This window comes from Panulirus ornatus, chromosome 56 (genome assembly GCF_036320965.1).
Source record: "Panulirus ornatus isolate Po-2019 chromosome 56, ASM3632096v1, whole genome shotgun sequence".
Lineage (NCBI taxonomy): Eukaryota > Metazoa > Arthropoda > Malacostraca > Decapoda > Palinuridae > Panulirus > Panulirus ornatus.
Genome location: NC_092279.1, coordinates 31,234,304 through 31,251,600, shown reverse-complemented (window position 1 = coordinate 31,251,600; position 17,297 = coordinate 31,234,304). Strand labels below are relative to the sequence as shown.

The window sequence follows — 17,297 nt, the reverse complement described above, 5'->3', positions numbered from 1 at the left end:
AGTCAAGTGGAAGGTGCAGTTCTTATAAAGGAGGTAAATGAGAGTTGGGGTGAACAAAAACCCAGTAAACTTTAGAGAGAATATGATGCTTTAGAAGAAACTTAATAATGTGTGTAAAACAAGATAACAAATAAGAAAATTGGTTAAGGGGCAAAAGGTGAAGTAGTAAGAAGTGATGAGGAGATGCAGTGAGTAGTTTAAGGGACTGTTGAATATTTTTCATGATAGGGTGGCAGATGAAGGGTGTTTGGGTCAAGTTGGTATGAAAAGTGACACAGTCACGGAGAGTAGTTTCATGAAGACAGAAAAAGTGGTGAAAGCCTTACATCAGATGAAATGTGACAAAGTAGCTGGAGTGAAAATTACAGCAAATTAATTTCTTAAGAGAGGGGGAGACTATTGTTGATTGGTTATTTAGGATTTTCAATGTATGCATGGATCATGGTGAGGTGCTTGAGGATTGGTGGAATGCATGTACAGTGCCACTGTATAAAGACAAGGGGGAATAAAGGTGAATATTCAAACTACAAAGGTATAAGTTTGTTGACTGTACCAGGTAAGCTGTATGGAAGGGCATAGGCATGTACAGAGCATCAAACTGGGGAGGAGCAGCACAGTTTCAGAAGTGGTAGAGGATGTGTGGATCAGGTGTTTGCTTTGAAGAATGTGTGTAAGAAATACTTAGAGACACTGATGGATTTGTATGTGGTATCTATAGATCTAGAGAAAGTATTTTGAAAGGGTTCATGAAGATTCCTTGTGGAGGGTCTTAAGAATTTACGGTGTGGGAGAAAAGCTGCTAGAAGCAGTGAGAAGCTTTTCTCAAGGTGTAAGGCATGTGTATGAGAAGGAAGAGAGGAGAGTGAATGTTACCAAGTGGAGGTTGGTCTGCAGGAAGAGTGTGTGATGTCATCATGGTTGTTCAGTTCGTTTATGGATGGGGTGATGAGGTAGGTAAATATAAAAGTCTTAGAGAGAGGGGGCAAGTACACAGTCTGTGGGGGATGAAAGGGCCTGGGAAGTGTCAGCTTTTGTTTGATGATACAATACTGGTGGCAGATTCAAATGAAAAACTGCAGAAGGTGGGGACTAAGTTTGGAAGAGTGTATGAAAGGAGGAAGTTGATAGTCCATATGAATAAAGCAAGGTATTAGGTTTAGCAGGGTTGAGGGACAGATTAGTAGGGGTGAGTTTGAAAGGAGAAAGTTTGAAGAAAGTGAAGTGTCATAAATTCCTGGAAGTGGACTTTGTTGTAAATGGAACCATGATAGTGGAAGTGAGTCATGGGATGGGTGAGGGGGTGAAGATTTTGGGAGCATTGAGAAATATGTGGAAAGAGAGGTTATTATCAGTGACAATGAAAATGGGTACGTTTAAAGCTTTGTTGGTGCAAGGCATGGGTTTAGATGAGAATATCCGGAGGAGGGTGGATGTATTGGAAATTAAACGTTTAAGGAAAAATAAGATGAGGTAGTTTGATCAGGTAAATAATCAAAGAGTTAAGAGAGAGGTGTGATAATACAAAGAGTGTAGTTTTGAGACCTCAAGAGGATGGGCTGAAATGGTTTGGATATATAGAGGGAATGAATGCAGAGACGTTGACAAAGAGGGTATGTGTGCCATAAGGAAAAGGGGCAAGTAAAAGGGAGAGACCAATCTGATGATGGAAGAATGGATTGAAAAGGATTTTGGGTGTTCATGGCCTGAACATGCAGTTAGGTGAAGGGTAAGAACAGTATAGAATAATTTAGAGCAAAGTGGTATATGGGAGGAAATGTATTGTCAATAGACTGAACCAGGGCAAATGAAGAAGCTGGGGGAAACCACAGAAAGGTATGTAGGGCCTGGTTGTAGATAGGGGGCTGTAGTTTCAGTGCATTACACATAACAGCAAGAGGATGGATGTGAGCAAAAGAGGCTTTTCTTCATCTGGTCCAGACACTACCTCACTAATGCAGGAGACAGCAATCAAATTAGAAAAAAGAAAAAATTCCCTCCTCCTCATCCGGTTACATCCACAAACATTGAGACACCCCTTCAAGGATGGTGAGCACTCTTTCCTTGGCTTCTTCTTGTTACATCATTTACAAATTGAAATACAAGAAGGGGACTGTTTCTAGCCCTCCCACTTGCACCTCTTTTAGTTGGCTTCTATGACACACATGAAATACAACTAAAGTTCTTTCTCCCTTATCTCCTGAGATATATATTTTTTTTTTCCTATTTGTTTGCCATTTCCTGCATTATGAAGCGAACACTATGAAAAAAAAAACTGCCTGATTTGCCCACATCAGCTCTCTAGCTATCATGTGGAATGCAACAAAATAGTAACTCCCTATCCACAACCAGACCTCATAGAACTTTCCGAGGGTTCCCCGACTGCCTCATATGCCTTGGTTCAGTCCACTGACAGCTCTATGCTTCCCTGCATATCAAATTGTTTCATTTCACTCTATCCTGTGCATGCCTTACAACTCCCTGCGAGTCCAAGTCCAGCACTCAAAACCTACTTCACTCCATCCTTCCATCTCCAATTCAGCCCTCCCCTTCTCCTTGTCCCCTCCATTTCCAACAATCATATACAACCTTTTTCAATTCTCCTATCATTCTCTCTATGTGTCCAAACCATTTCAGCAAACTCTCTTCAGCTCTTTCAACCATACTTTTCTTATTCACATATCTATTTTGCTCTTTCACTTCTTACTCAATCAACCCTTCTTACACCACATATTGTCCTCAAGTACTTCATTTCAAACACATTCACCCTCTTCTGTACATTCTCAGTCAGAGCCCATGCCTCACATCCATAAAACACTGTCATTACCAATATATCTTCAAACATGCCAATCATCACCTTCCCAGACACTACCTCTCTCCCCAAACATTCGTCAGTGCTACCAGAACCTTCACCCTCACACATGCCATGTCTCACTTCAGATACCATGGTTCCATTTGCTGTCATGTTCACTCCCATCATTGTATCTAAAGCACTTAACTTCCTCCAAGTTTTCTCTATTTAGACTCACATCCTAACTTACCTGCTTTTCTCCACTGCTTTCATTCACATTTACTCTCAAATTTCTCCATTCACACACTTCCAAATTCTGAAACCAACTTCTGCCACCAGCACCTTATCATCAAACGAAATCTTACTCATTTCTAAGACCTTCCAATCCAAAGCAGGCTGCATGCATGCACCCCTCTCCTTGATCCTTGCAATCCTTCCCTCACCACCCAATCAGTGAGCCAATTAAAAAGCTATGGTGACATCACACACCCATGCCACAGACTCATCTTAACCTAAAAAATTCATCCTCCACTCCACCTACTAATATGTAAGTCTTACTCTTGAGAAAAACTCTTCATTGCTTCTGGAAGCTTTCCTGCCACACCATACACACCTTACACTGAGCATCTCTACCAACCATATTATATGCTTTCTCAAGAACAATGAACATAACAAACAAATCCCTCTGTTTTTCTAAGTAATTCTCACACACATTACACATTCTCTACCACTTCTGAAGCCACACTGTTCTTCCCAGTCTAAAGCTCTGTGTATGTCACCATCCTCTTAATCACCACTCTGCCAGAGAACCTTCCAGATACATTCAACAGTCCTACACCTCTGTAATTTGAACATCCACTTCTGTCTCTCTTGCCTTTCTACAATGGCATTATACAAGCATTCTGTCAATTCTCTGGCATCTCAACATGAGCCACATGCACATTGAAATGCTACCTAACCAGTCAACAACAGAGTCTCCTCCTTTCTTGAGAATTCTATTCAACTGCAATCCTATCCACCCATGCCACTATATAACACTCCCTCTTATGCAAGGCTTTAACCACCTCCTCTCTCTTCACCAATACACTTACTATGACTACCTTACTTTGTATATCTCCCTAACTCAAACACAACATATGCCTTGCTGTTATCAAACACATTCAATAATCCTTGAAAGTACTCACTTTATCCCCTCTGTACCTCATCCCTGCCAGCTACCACTTACCCATTTGCTCCATCAATTCTCCCATCTGTTCTCTTGTTTTGATCACAGTATCACCCTCCTTCTAAAACATTATATTATTGTCCACGAAGTCTGCTGACACTTGCTCAGCCCTAATTCTCATTTGCCCTCTTTTCAGCTCTTGCATGTTCTAACATTTTATTCTGGTGGTACTGGATTCTGCCAGCAAGCAGTTATATTTTTAATGGAAAGTCACCTTTAGCAGGGTTGTATAATCAAAAGGTAAAGAAAAAAAGAGTAGAATCTCACTGATGAACTTCTCATTCCAAATGAGTCAATCCTTTCCCTGTTACTGACAGTAGCACAGCCCTGATGCTGCAATAGCACTGTAAAAGGGTTCTTGGGTTATATAATCATATAATCATATGTTCTTGAATGTCACTTACTTCTAATACGACAACTGGAGGTTCATGAACAACTGTTATGGCATCAAACACTCTCAAACTTTTACTCTCTGTGCTATCAGAGATGATGACCTCTACACTGCCATACATGGAAGCCAAGAGGTAATGAAGCAGCTGCCATGAACCATTATACTGGATGCTGGACCTCTGACTGATGGTAGACACTGATAACTCACTATATTCTGCAAGGTGATACAAGATTGTTTTATGTATAAGAGAGGAGAAGTATAAATCTAACAAACGTTAAGGATACACAGTATATCATTCCTCATTATAGCATTCCATTACCAGTTTTTCCACCACATCCGAGCATAACATGGCATGCACATCAACCCTGAAAAGTTACAATGGGGACAATGAAGCAATGGAATTCAAAACTAGGTGTCTATCCCACGGTAAAAGTCTCAACCAATAATGTACATGAAGGAATAATGTGACACCACTAAAGAGAGATTTGTAGGAAGTTCTGCATAAGCCACAATATTTTACAGGAAAGGAAGGTATACAGGTTACAGAGTCAATAAGGATACCTACTGCCTAATTCTTTTGGTGAAATAATGTGACAGTTGAAGTTACGTTTAACCAGAATGCCAGAAACTACGCCATCTTCCTTAGGCTTCTGTACAGCAAGTTCACCCATTACCTGTAAATATGCCAAAACTTCCTTTATGATGTTATCTTAGCAATATCTCATACATTCTTTTTCTATTATTACTACATAACATTATGCAGTCAATGAAGTTACAGAAGTTAAAACATAGCGTTCCTACAAAGAGGAACTGAAAAGCTTAGCAGTCTTGGCATTAAAGACCAAAACTCATGTAACTACTAATTATGTTCAGAAAGAAAAAATGAGGTCTAAGAAGGAAGTCAGTGTATGAAATATACCTAAATGAAGAATAAAATCTGCTGAGTATCATAAATATTACCAAAAAAGTATGGATATTAAAGAGATGGTGTGTGTTTGAAAGGGTAACACAAATGAGAGATGTCAAGTTTTCTATCTTCTTGTTTTACATAACTTCATAACAACAGCACTACGTTGGGTTGGTGTGTTTCAGGATAACTGTTTCTAAGCCTATATTCACAAGGGAGCAATTTGGCAGGCATTACATTTACAACTCTTTGAATTTTATGGATACATGCCAAAAGAATCCATTTACATCTGGGGGAATAAGATCAAATCTTCTGAAGCAAGCATAACCTTGACATGACCTCAGCAATCAAGTGCTCTGTTCATTCAGGTGATTAACTTTCTGTCTTCAAATTAAAGCATATTTCTGTTTATAATGACTAGGATTTCCTTAAAATAAACTCCCTACTAAATTTACCAACTTCAAATTTCCAGGAAAATATAAATACCTGTTCATAAGTCCATTATCAATGAAAGACTTAAAAACTATCAAAAGGGCAATTCAGACAAGCTTTATCTAAACCCTAATTAATACTAGGCATCACATAATTTCATTCTATTTGTATGGCCCTGAAACAAATTTTCCTATTAGGCCAAATGTCTCATTCAATTATACCTGATATAACCCTCCATCTATCTTCTATATCTTATCTCTGATGCCTGTTCTCTCTGGGAACTCCCTCAAGGGGGTGGCCACAGAGAAAGAGTCTCCATAGCTGGTGAACTCCAGTGCTGCTTCTTAGCCTTAAATGCCTCATCTTTAACAAGCCACTGGCAGAAAGCAGCTTTAGTACAGTGTTTCCTAATGTTCCTACTGGCTACTTCTACCTAATATGATAGGGGAGAAAGAATACTTCCCATGCATTCCTCACGTGTCCTTCAAGGCAACTAAAGGGGGATGCAAGCGGGGAGCTGGATACCCTCCCCTCCTTGTATTTTAACTTTCTAAAAGGAGAAACAGAAGATGGAGTCATGCAAGGAGTGCTCATCCTCCTCAAAAGGCTCAGATTGGGGTGTCTAAATGTGTGTGGAAGTAACCAAGATGAGAAAAAAGGAGAGATAGGTAGTATGCTTAATTAAGGAAAGGAACCTGGATGTTTTGGCTCTGAGTGAAACGAAGCTCAAGGATAAAGGGAAAGAGTGGTTTGGGAATGTATTGGGAGTAAAGTCAAGGGTTAGTAAGAGGACAAGAGCAAGGGAAGGAGTAGCACTACTCCTGAAACAGGTGCGGTGGAGTATGTAATAGAGTGTAAGAAAGTAAATTCTAAATTGATATGGGTAAAACTGAAAGTTGATGGAGAGAGACGGGTGATTATTGGTGCATATGCACCTGGGTATGAGAAGAAAGATCATGAGAGGCAAGTGTTTTGGGAGCAGCTGAGTGAGTGTCTTAGTAGTTTTGATGCACGAGACCGGGTTATAGTGATGGGTGATTTGAATGCAAAGGTGAGTAATGTGGCAGTTGAGGGAATAATTGGTGTACATGGGGTGTTCAGTGTTGTAAATAGAAATGGTGAAGAGCTTGTAGATTTATGTGATGAAAAAGGGCTGTTGATTGGGAATACCTGGTTTAATAAGAGAGATAAACATAAGTATACGTATGTAAGTAGGAGAGATGGCCACAGAGCATTATAGGATTACGTGTTAATTGATAGGCACGCGAAAGAGAGACTTTTGGATGTTAATGTGCTGAGAGGTACAACTGGAGGGATGTCTGATCATTATCTTGTGGAGGCTAAGGTGAAGATTTGTTGAGGTTTTCAGAAAAGAAGAGAGAATGTTGGGGTGAAGAGAGTGGTGAGAGTAAGTGAACTTGGGAAGGAGACTCGTGTGAGGAAGTACAAGGACAGACTGAGTACAGAATGGAAAAAGGTGAGAACAAAGAACGTACGGGGAGTGGGGCCTAATGGGGTGTATTTAGGGAACCAGTGAGGGCTTGCACAAAAGATGCTTGTGGCATAAGAAGTGTGGGAGGTGAGCAGATTAGAAAGGGTAGGGAGTGGTGGGATGAAGAGGCAAGATTATTAGTGAAAGAGAAGAGAGAGGCATTTGGATGATTTTTGCAGGGAAATAATGCAAATGAGTGGGAGATGTATAAAAGAAAGAGACAGGAGGTCAAGAGAAAGGTGCAAGAGGTGAAAAAGAGGGCAAATGAGAGTTGGGGTGAGAGAGTATCATTAAATTTCAGGGAGAATAAAAAGATGTTTTGGAAGGAGGTAAATAAAGTGCATAAGACAGGGGAACAAATTGGAACATCAGTGAAGGGGGCTAATGGGGAGGTGATAACAAGTAGTGGTGATGTGAGGAGATGGAGTGAGTATTTTGAAGGTTTGTTGAATGAGTGGCAGATATAGGGTGTTTTGGTCGAGGTGGTGTGCTAAGTGAGAGGGTTAGGGAGAATGATTTGGTAAACAGAGAAGAGGTAGTAAAAGCTGTGTGGAAGATGAAAGCCGGCAAGGCAGCGGGTTTGGATGGTATTGCAGTGGAATTTATTAAAAAAGGGGGTGACTGTATAGATGACTGGTTGGCAAGGTTATTTAAAGTATGTATGACTCATGGTGAGGTGCCTGAGGATTGGCAGAATGCTTGCATAGTGCCTCTGTACAAAGGCAAAGGGGATAAAAGTGAGTGCTCAAATAACAGAGGTCGAGGTTTGTTGAGTATTCCAGGGAAATTATATGGGAGGGTATTGATCGAGAGGGTGAAGGCATGTACAGAGAATCAGACTGGGTAAGAGCAGTGTGGTTTCAGAAGTGGTAGAGGATGTGTGGATCGAGTGTTTCCTTTGAAGAATGTATGTGAGAAATACTTACAAAAGCAAATGGATTTGTATGTAGCATTTATGGATCTGGAGAAAGCATATGATAGAGTTGATAGAGATGCTCTGTGGAAGGTATTAAGAATATATGGCGTGGGAGGCAAGTTGTTAGAAGCAGTGAAAAGTTTTTATCGAGGATGTAAGGCATGTGTACGTGTAGGAAGAGAGGAAAGTGATTGGTTTGCAGTGAATGTTGGTTTGCAGCAGGGGTGTGTGATGTCTCCATGGTTGTTTAATTTGTTTATGAATGGGGTTGTTAGGGAGGTGAAGGCAAGAGTTTTGGAAAGAGGGGCAAGTATGCAGTCTGTTGTGGATGAGAGAGCTTGGGAAGTGAGTCAGTTGTTGTTCGCTGATGATACAGCGCTGGTGGCTGATTCGGGTGAGATACTGTAGAAGCTCGTGACTGAGTTTGGTAAAAAGTGTGAAAGAAGAAAGCTGAGAGTATATGTGAATAAGAGCAAGGTTATTAGGTACAGTAGGGTTGAAGAACAAGTTAACTGAAAGGTAAGTTTGAATGGAGAAAAACTGGAGGAAGAGAAACATTTTAGATATCTGGGAGTGGATCTGGCAGCAGATGGAACCATGGAAGCGGAAGTGAATCATAGGGTGGGGGATGGGGTGAAAGTTCTGGAAGCATTGAAGAATGTGTAGAAGTCAAGAACATTATCTCGGAAAGCAAAAATGGGTATGTTTGAAGGAATAGTGGTTCCAACAATGTTATATGGTTGAGGCGTGGACTATAGATGGAGCTGTGCAGAGGAGGGTGGATGTGCTGGAAATGAGATGTTTGAGGACAATATGTGCTGTGAGGTGGTTTGATCAAGTAAGTAATATTAGGGTAAGAGAGATATGTGGTAATCAAAAGAGTGTGGTTGAGAGAGCAGGATAGGGTGTTTTGAAATGGTTTGGTCACATGCAAGAGAATGAGTGAGGAAAGATTGACAAGGAGGATATATGTGTCAGAGGTGGTGGGAATGAGAAGTGGGAGACCAAATTGGAAAGATGGAGTGAAAAAGATTTTGAGTGATCAGGGCCTGAAAATGCAGGAGGGTGAAAGGCATGCAAGGAATAGAGAGAACTGGAACGATGTGGTATACCAGGTCGACGTGCTGTCACTGGATTGAACCAGGGCATGTGAAGCATCTGGGAAAGTTCTGTGGGGCCTGGATGTGGAAAGGAAGCTGTGGTTTCGGTGCATTATACATGACAGCTAGAGACTGAGTGCGAACGAATGTGGCCTTTGTTGTCTTTTCCTAGCGCTACCTCGTGCACACGAGGGGGGAGGGGGTTGTTATTTCATGTGTGGCTGGGTGGCGATGGAAATGAATAAAGGCAGACAGTATGAATTATGTACATGTATATATATGCATATGTCTGTGTGTGTATATATATGTATACAATGAGAAGTATAGGTATGTATATGTGCATGTGTGGATGTGTATGTATATACATGTGTATGTGGGCGGGTTGGGCCATTCTTTCGTCTGTTTCCTTGCACTACCTCGCTGACGCGGGAGACAGCGACAAAGTTTAATAAATATAAATAACTCTTCATCTATCAGTCTATATCTTATCTCTGATGCCTATTCTCTCTGAGAACTCCCTCAAGGGGGTGGTCACAGAGAAAGAGTCTCCATAGCTGGTGAACTCCAGCGCTGCTTCTTAGCCTTTAATGCCTCATCTTTAACAGGCCACTGGCAGAAAGCAGCTCTAGCACAGTGTTTCCTAATGTTCCTACTGGCTACTTCTACCTAATATGTCTAAATAATGTTCCTACCTAATTCTTAATTAATAAACATGGGATTAATAAATACACTTTATCTGAAATTTTTGAGCCTTAACTCTTACATTATGAAGCAGAGATTTTTCTCAAAATTTTTCTCTCTATCCCTCATAAATCCATCTAACATAGTGGAACAGATTTTTACAAGTTTTCCAAATCTGTAACTCATAAAACCTTTGGTTCTACTTTAATAAGAAAGTAAGAAGTACTGTGCACTTACATTATGCTCCAAAGTGTTTGAAATGTTATCTTACCTTGGCCATTTTCTCACCCCTAAAATGAAAAGTGACTGTTACAAGGTTCTTTGGGTTGAACACCTGGACGGGATTTTCTTTGCTACCCTCATATTCCCGCTCTAAGGCAGCTTTCAGACGTGACATCTCGGTCATTTCTCCATGTACCAAAACCTAATGATGAATATCATTGACAGCATAAGAAGATATCATAAAAATAACAAATTGAATTATCAAAAATAATTTTTCTACCAAAGGCAGAACCCTGAAAGCATCAAAGAGATCACTTGTTCATTGTAAAGACAAAACATTATTCTATAACCTGACTGAAATACTACACACCCACTAGGATTTCATCCTTTTCAGCCCCCATATCTATTAGGTTGGCTAATTCTCATACATAAAGATCTGACCACCATACATTTACCCACCCACACCTACGACATCAATGGCAAAGATCTACATGTGGCACCTCCCAGCAACCAATACAAATCACTTACTATCCATTGGAGTTTGCACCCATAACATTACAGGCTCCAGAAATGTTTTTCAAATAGGATAAAAGGAAGGAAAGGATAGCATCATAACTGCATGCTCATGATGCTCTCTCTAGTAAAGAAATAGATCTTCATTTTCACATCCTATGTTTCTCACATGTAGTACTGGAGTAATGGAAAGAATACCAACTTGTAGGATGTGAGCCCCAACAGAATCATATAAAACTTTACCTTCACCACTAATTCGGCCCTTGATCTGAATCATCCTCTTCTGAAGACTAGCATACCTGTAGCCACAAAAAAGGAAGTAAACCTGATCAAAGCAAAGCAAAGTGTGTGTCAAATGCAGGAGACATATTTTGCTCATCCTATCCAATCTGAGATTAATTAAGAAAAACAAAGCAAAAACAGCTTCTTTACATGATGGGCCCCAGCAGTCTGCCATGGTTGTGAAAGGGGTAATAATTTCTAATGTATCACTTCAGCATGACTTACAAAATAAATCCAGCTACCAATGACTAAAAATGAAAACAAATATTTTGTTGAAACTTATCAAAGAATCTAGGAACTTGGCCATCAACAGGAACTAAAATTCTGCATGCTTCAATAACAGAAAATCCTTTGAGATTCTACACTGGGGCAACTTGTCATGGGCATTTTGCATTTGACCAGCAACAAGAGATAATGGTTTGCATACTATATAAAATCAATGGTTCTCTCAGGTTCTGTGAGGAACAGAGTCATAAGGAACTGGAAGAATCTCCTTGAGTTGACATCTTCTGACTTAATTCCCCAAGTGAATCTCTAGTACACTAGCCGAGGCATGGAAATCTCTGGCTTTAGGGTTTGTCCTTCCCATCCCCTCTAGTGGCACAAGATTATGGGCAGACATTCGGAAATGGCAGATAAAATAACCAAGATCAGAGGAGGAAAAAGTCTGGTGAACCATCCCAAAAGAAACGAAATCATTCAACCAAGTGAACTAATGCCCCATCTTAGGACACCATTCAACAGAATACCTATGTAAACATAAAATTCAGAATCTGTCTTATGTATAAAACATGATAAAATACTAAGTTAACAATATCTGGGCAAATGACATCAGCAAGCACTGCCTCAAAGAGCCACCTTTACGATCATATTATCTCCTGTACCATATAAGTATGGTAAGCTGACCAGTTAATCACAACAAAGATCTCTGGCCACCTCCATATTCAAAAAGTCTTAGACCCTATTGAATTCAAACTCTCAAAAATTCAATTCACAAGATAAATTAACCTATAATCATACATTTTATCAAAAACAACAATACAAAGGTGTTAATTTAATAAGTAGTGTAGTTTGCTATACCAGTACAATAAACCCATAAACACCTGAATAGCTGGCCCATAACTCTATCCATCCATATTTTTCATGCCTGTTCCCTCTGGGAATGCCCATCAAGGGGGTAGCCATGGCAAAAGTCTCCATTTATCCCTGTCCTTACATGTCTCCCTCACATACAATATTCCACACATTCTTCAAACATCTGTCTTCCTCCAATAGTGCAGTTTGCTATACCAGTACAATAAACTCTTAAACAACTGACCAGCTGGCCTATGGCTCTTATCAACCTATCTGTATTTCTTATGCCCATTCTCTCAGGGAACTCCCATCAAGAGGGAGGCCATGGCAGAAGTCTTTACTTATCCCTGTCATTACATGTCTCCCTTGCATACACTATTCCATACATTCTTCCACCATGCGTCTCCTTCCAGTGCTCTTCCACTCTATTTCCCCATGTTACAGGTGGTCTTCCCCTCAAATCTTATTTTCACCACTAGACAGAGCCCTGTGAGAACTGAAAAGAGTATCAACATGAAAGATGTGAACCCCAACAAAAATCCTAAACAAGTTTACCTTCACCACTAATTTGGTCCTTGATCTGAGTTATCCTCTTCTGAAGGCTGGCATACCCATAGCAACACAAAAGAGGTTGACATAATCACAGCAAAGGTATTAACTACTAATGGTAACTGTCATATGCAACAGACCTCTATTGCTTATCCCATCCAAAAAGAGATTACTTTAGAAAAACAAGGTAAAATCCATCTTCTTTACACCATGGGCCCCAGCAGTCAGTCCTGGCTGTCAGAGGGGTAATATTTTTCAATGCAGCAAGACTTACAATATAAATCCAGCTACCAATGACTTTAAATGGAAACAAACATTCTGTTGCAACTTATCAAAGAATCTAAGGACTTGACCATTAATGAGAACTAATATTCTACAAACTGTTAACAACAAAAGGTTCTTTGAGATTCCACTGTGGGCTTTATGCAATTGCAACTCCTTTCATCAGACTATCATACACTCTCCTTGTAAACCCCTCATCTTGCATTCTTATCGCATGCCCAAACCTCCTCAAAATAGTTTCCCCCACAATTCATTCCATTTGCATTCCCTGTCACACCAAATTTCTCATACACCCTCTCATTTTTCTCTTCATTCCATCTAGTCATACCACATGCTCCTCTCAAATAGCTCATTTCCACAACCGGGATTTCTGACCTCTGAATCATTCTACGTCCATGTTTTGGTTGCATAAGCCATGGTCAGGAGGACTATGCCATCCCTTAATCTTTTCTTGACTTCCATACTTACACCTCTATCCTTAATTATTCTATTGTGGGACCCAATGACTCTTCTACCATGTACTGCACTCTCCCTTAGCTTTCATTCCACATCACCAAACTTACCCAAGATAGCTCCTAAACTCTCAAATTCTATCACCTCCTCCAGTCTTTCTCCCTCTATATCTATAACACAGTTTAGTAAACTTTCTTTCACTGAAAAAAATCTGATCCACACATCCCTACCTTTCCTAAAAACCCCTTGCTCCTCACTTATTCTGCATTCAATCACTTCCATCACTCTATTAATCAACACTCTTGCATAGACTTTTCCTAATATACTTAACAGATTATTCCCCTATAATTCCTACATACATCTGTAGCAAATTTTCTTGTGAATAAAGGAACCATAACAGCTTTCGCCCAATCCTCAGGCACAAATGCATATCAAATGCATCCACTCTATCATACTTTCTTGTCCATACTTCAACATTTCAGCAATAATCCTATCCACCCCAGGCACCCTACCTACCTTCAATATCATTGTTGCCCTTTTGACCTCCCCTCTAGCTATAGGTCCCTGGACTTGTAGCCTTTTCCTTCCATCCTCCATGCCTATGCATGTAACACCTGTTGCTTCATATTCTCCCATATTCATCAGTTCTTCCTTTCACTTCCTCCTTTTGACTCATAAACATTACAGTGCTCAGCCTACCATTCATAGGGTTTTACAGAATCTATAATTGTGCTCTGTTTCCTTTCAGCTGCATTTACCTCTAATTGCCTATGCTTACACACATCATAAAACATTCTTACAATCTTCTGCAACTCCATTTCGCTCTCAGCAAACAACACAGTATCATCAGCAAACAGGCTTGTAACTGGCCACCATATCACACCACTACACTCCATCTCTTCACCCTTTTCTCTAGTTTTGCTTTAATCTCTCTCATCACTCCATCCATATATATGTTAAAAAGCCATGGTGAGATCGCACAGCCCTGTCTCACACCCACATGTATACCATAACTTTTGCTCAAGCTCTGTCCACTCTTATAAGTGCATTTGCTACTCTATAACAGGGTTTCACACCATCCAACAGTTGTCACCTATCCCATATATCCTTAACATATACCATAAAACATTCCACTCAACTCTTATATATTTCCTCTAGATCACCATAAAGGCTGCACACAACTTCTTTCCTTTTACTAGCAACTTTTCTACTGTCATTCTCACTGAAAAAATCTGATTCACACATCCCCAACTTTCCTAAAACTCCCTTGATCCTCACTTATTCTGCATTCAATCACTTCCATCACTCTATCAATCAACATTTTTACATACACTTAACAGACTTATTCCCCTATATTTCCTAAGTACATCTATAGCACCTATTCTTGTGAATAAAGGAGCAATAATAGCTTTCACCTAATCCTCAGGCACAACCTTCTGTCTCCAAGCTAAATTATATATCAAATGCATCCACTCTATCATACTTTCGCCTCCATACTTCACCATATCAGCTATAATCCCTTCCACCCCAGATGCCTTTCCTACCTTCAACATTATTGTTGCCCTCTTGGCCTCCCCTCTAGCTGTAGGCCCCTGAACCTGTAGCCTTTTCCTTCCATCCTCCATACCTATGCATGCAACAACTGCTGCCTCACCTTCTCCCACATTCATCAGTACTTCCACTTCCTCCTTTTGACTTCTAAAAAAATTTTAAGTTGCTTAGCCTACCATTCAATCATCAAACACAATCAAAAGAAAACAAAAATCACCCATCTCAGGAGGCCATAAACAAAGATCAGATGCTGTAACCACTACATATAACCAAGAGGCAGGAACAAAGTTTAACAGTGCTGTACTGCAGTGTGGAAGTCAATTTGCAGCTCCAGTGCCAATGACAATAGAATTGGGTGGGCTTCTGTGTAGTTGTTGGGTCTCTGTGAATAAAAATTAGCTAACCACACATATATCATTAAGGTCAAAGAAGGTAAAATCCATATGGATGCAACTTATTATGTGTGTAAAAGAATATTTTTGTTCCTGTGAGCAGATGATCTCATTCTGATGCCCAGAGGTGTCTGACTAGAAGTGAGAAAGATTTTATGGGATGTATTTTTCTTTATGCTAAAGGCTCCAACCATGGACAAATGTCTACATCAAGGAGAGGCCATAAATGAATTACAGAGAGGCTGGTAAAAGGGAAACAGAAGAAACAATGAAAACTATTCATGAATTTTGGAGGATGTTAAAAAAATCCTGTCTTTTAAAATGTGCTAGGTTATAGTTATTGGGAAAGACCTGAAAGGGTAGAGAGTTCCAAACCTTTGGAATAAAAAATTAATAGTTATCGAAACAGCTCACCCTTGGAGTTGTTTATGGCCACACAGTAATCATGTGATGCAGCAGCTTGCCAAATGTCTACATCAAGGAGAGGCCATAAATGAATTACAGAGAGGCTGGTAAAAGGGAAACAGAAGAAACAATGAAAACTATTCATGAATTTTGGAGGATGTTAAAAAAATCCTGTCTTTTAAAATGTGCTAGGTTATAGTTATTGGGAAAGACCTGAAAGGGTAGAGAGTTCCAAACCTTTGGAATAAAAAATTAATAGTTATCGAAACAGCTCACCCTTGGAGTTGTTTATGGCCACACAGTAATCATGTGATGCAGCAGCTTGCCAAGTATTGCATGGTCTACCTAGTGATGGGAACACACAAGTTGCCAGCTCTCTGGAGCAAACACCAAGGTAATACCTACAGAAGAGGGAAAGTGAACCATTCCAGAGTAGGACAAGCAGTCAAGCTCTGAAGTTAGCGTAGGAAAGTTAATAAGTCGGACTGTTTTCAACTCTACTCCATCAAGTAAGGATGCAAATAAAAATTACCCCAGATGCAAGAACAATACTCAACTAAGGATGTATCAACCCTTTGTATACATGGAGCAAATGTTCAGAAGAAAAGAAATTCTGACATCTAAACACAACTCCCAGTTTCCTACAGGCAGATATAGGTATTCCAGCAATGTGGGGCTTCTGAGAAAAAGTGGATATTACAGTAATACCAAATATGTTCATTCAGACAAGATGTGGAATTAGAACTGCCATAGGAAAGAGGAAAGTTCTATGGAATTTTCGATAAAGAGATGGGTGGAAACTGGGTCTTGAAGGCATTAAACTTATCTAGCGTTCATCTACCTCACTGAGATATCCTGTCCAAGTCTGAGACTAATGAGAAAGTTGTGTCAAGATGAGATGCAGATCGACTGAGAGAAGATGTAGCAGAATTGAAGGATGTGGAGGAATGCAGTGTTGAGTCATCTGCATATGAGTGCATTTGGTTATTTTGTGGGAGAAAAATATCATCTACGAAAAGGAGAAAAAGTGTAGCAGACAAGACAGAACCTAGAGGGACACAGCTGTTGATGGAAAAAAGGGGAAAGGCTGATCCATCAACAACCACGGAGATAGGTGGCCAGAGAAGAAGCTAGATATGAGGGAGCAGAGTGAGGGAGGGAAGCCAAAAGAGAGGAGCTTAGAGAAGAGACACCAATGTCACATCCTGTCAAAAGCTTTGGATATATCAAGGGCAATTACATAGGATTCTCCCAAATCTTGCAGGGATGATGACCAGACAATAGTAATATAGGAAAGAATATCCAGTGGATCTCACCTCATGGAAGTCATTCTGGTGATCAGAGAAGGCTGTGAGATTCAAGATGTGTGAGGATTTGGGAGCTGGGGAGGGATTCAAAGACTTTAGAAATGGCAGCTATCATATCAACAGAATAATAGTTTGAACAGTCACCACTCCTAGGGATGGGATGTACCAATGCATGCTTCCAGGAAGAAGAGAAAGTTCTGGTTTTTAAAGACACAGAACAGACAAGTAAAGACAAGTACAAGTTCAGAGGGACACTCTTTCAGTACATGGGGATGGTTGCCATCAAGATCAGAGATAAAAGCACTTTTTGGACAGTTTGAAAAGAGATTACAGGA

General features: G+C 40.1%; 1 protein-coding gene across 2 annotated transcripts in view; it reads right to left on the bottom strand.

The window, feature by feature from the left end:
• The window catches only part of Cpsf73 (cleavage and polyadenylation specificity factor 73), a 116,009-nt gene that overhangs the window by 30,409 nt on the left and 68,303 nt on the right, over positions 1-17,297 (bottom strand). Inside the window, exons 9-11 of one of the 2 annotated variants that reach the window (XM_071694198.1) lie at positions 10,204-10,356; positions 4,973-5,078; positions 4,418-4,617 (exon numbers count right to left, since the gene is read on the bottom strand). In XM_071694198.1, coding sequence (XP_071550299.1) covers positions 4,418-4,617; positions 4,973-5,078; positions 10,204-10,356 — 459 coding nt within the window. Of the gene's footprint in view, positions 1-4,417; positions 4,618-4,969; positions 5,079-10,203; positions 10,357-17,297 lie in introns of both variants that reach the window. The other variant, XM_071694197.1, reaches the window with a different exon arrangement.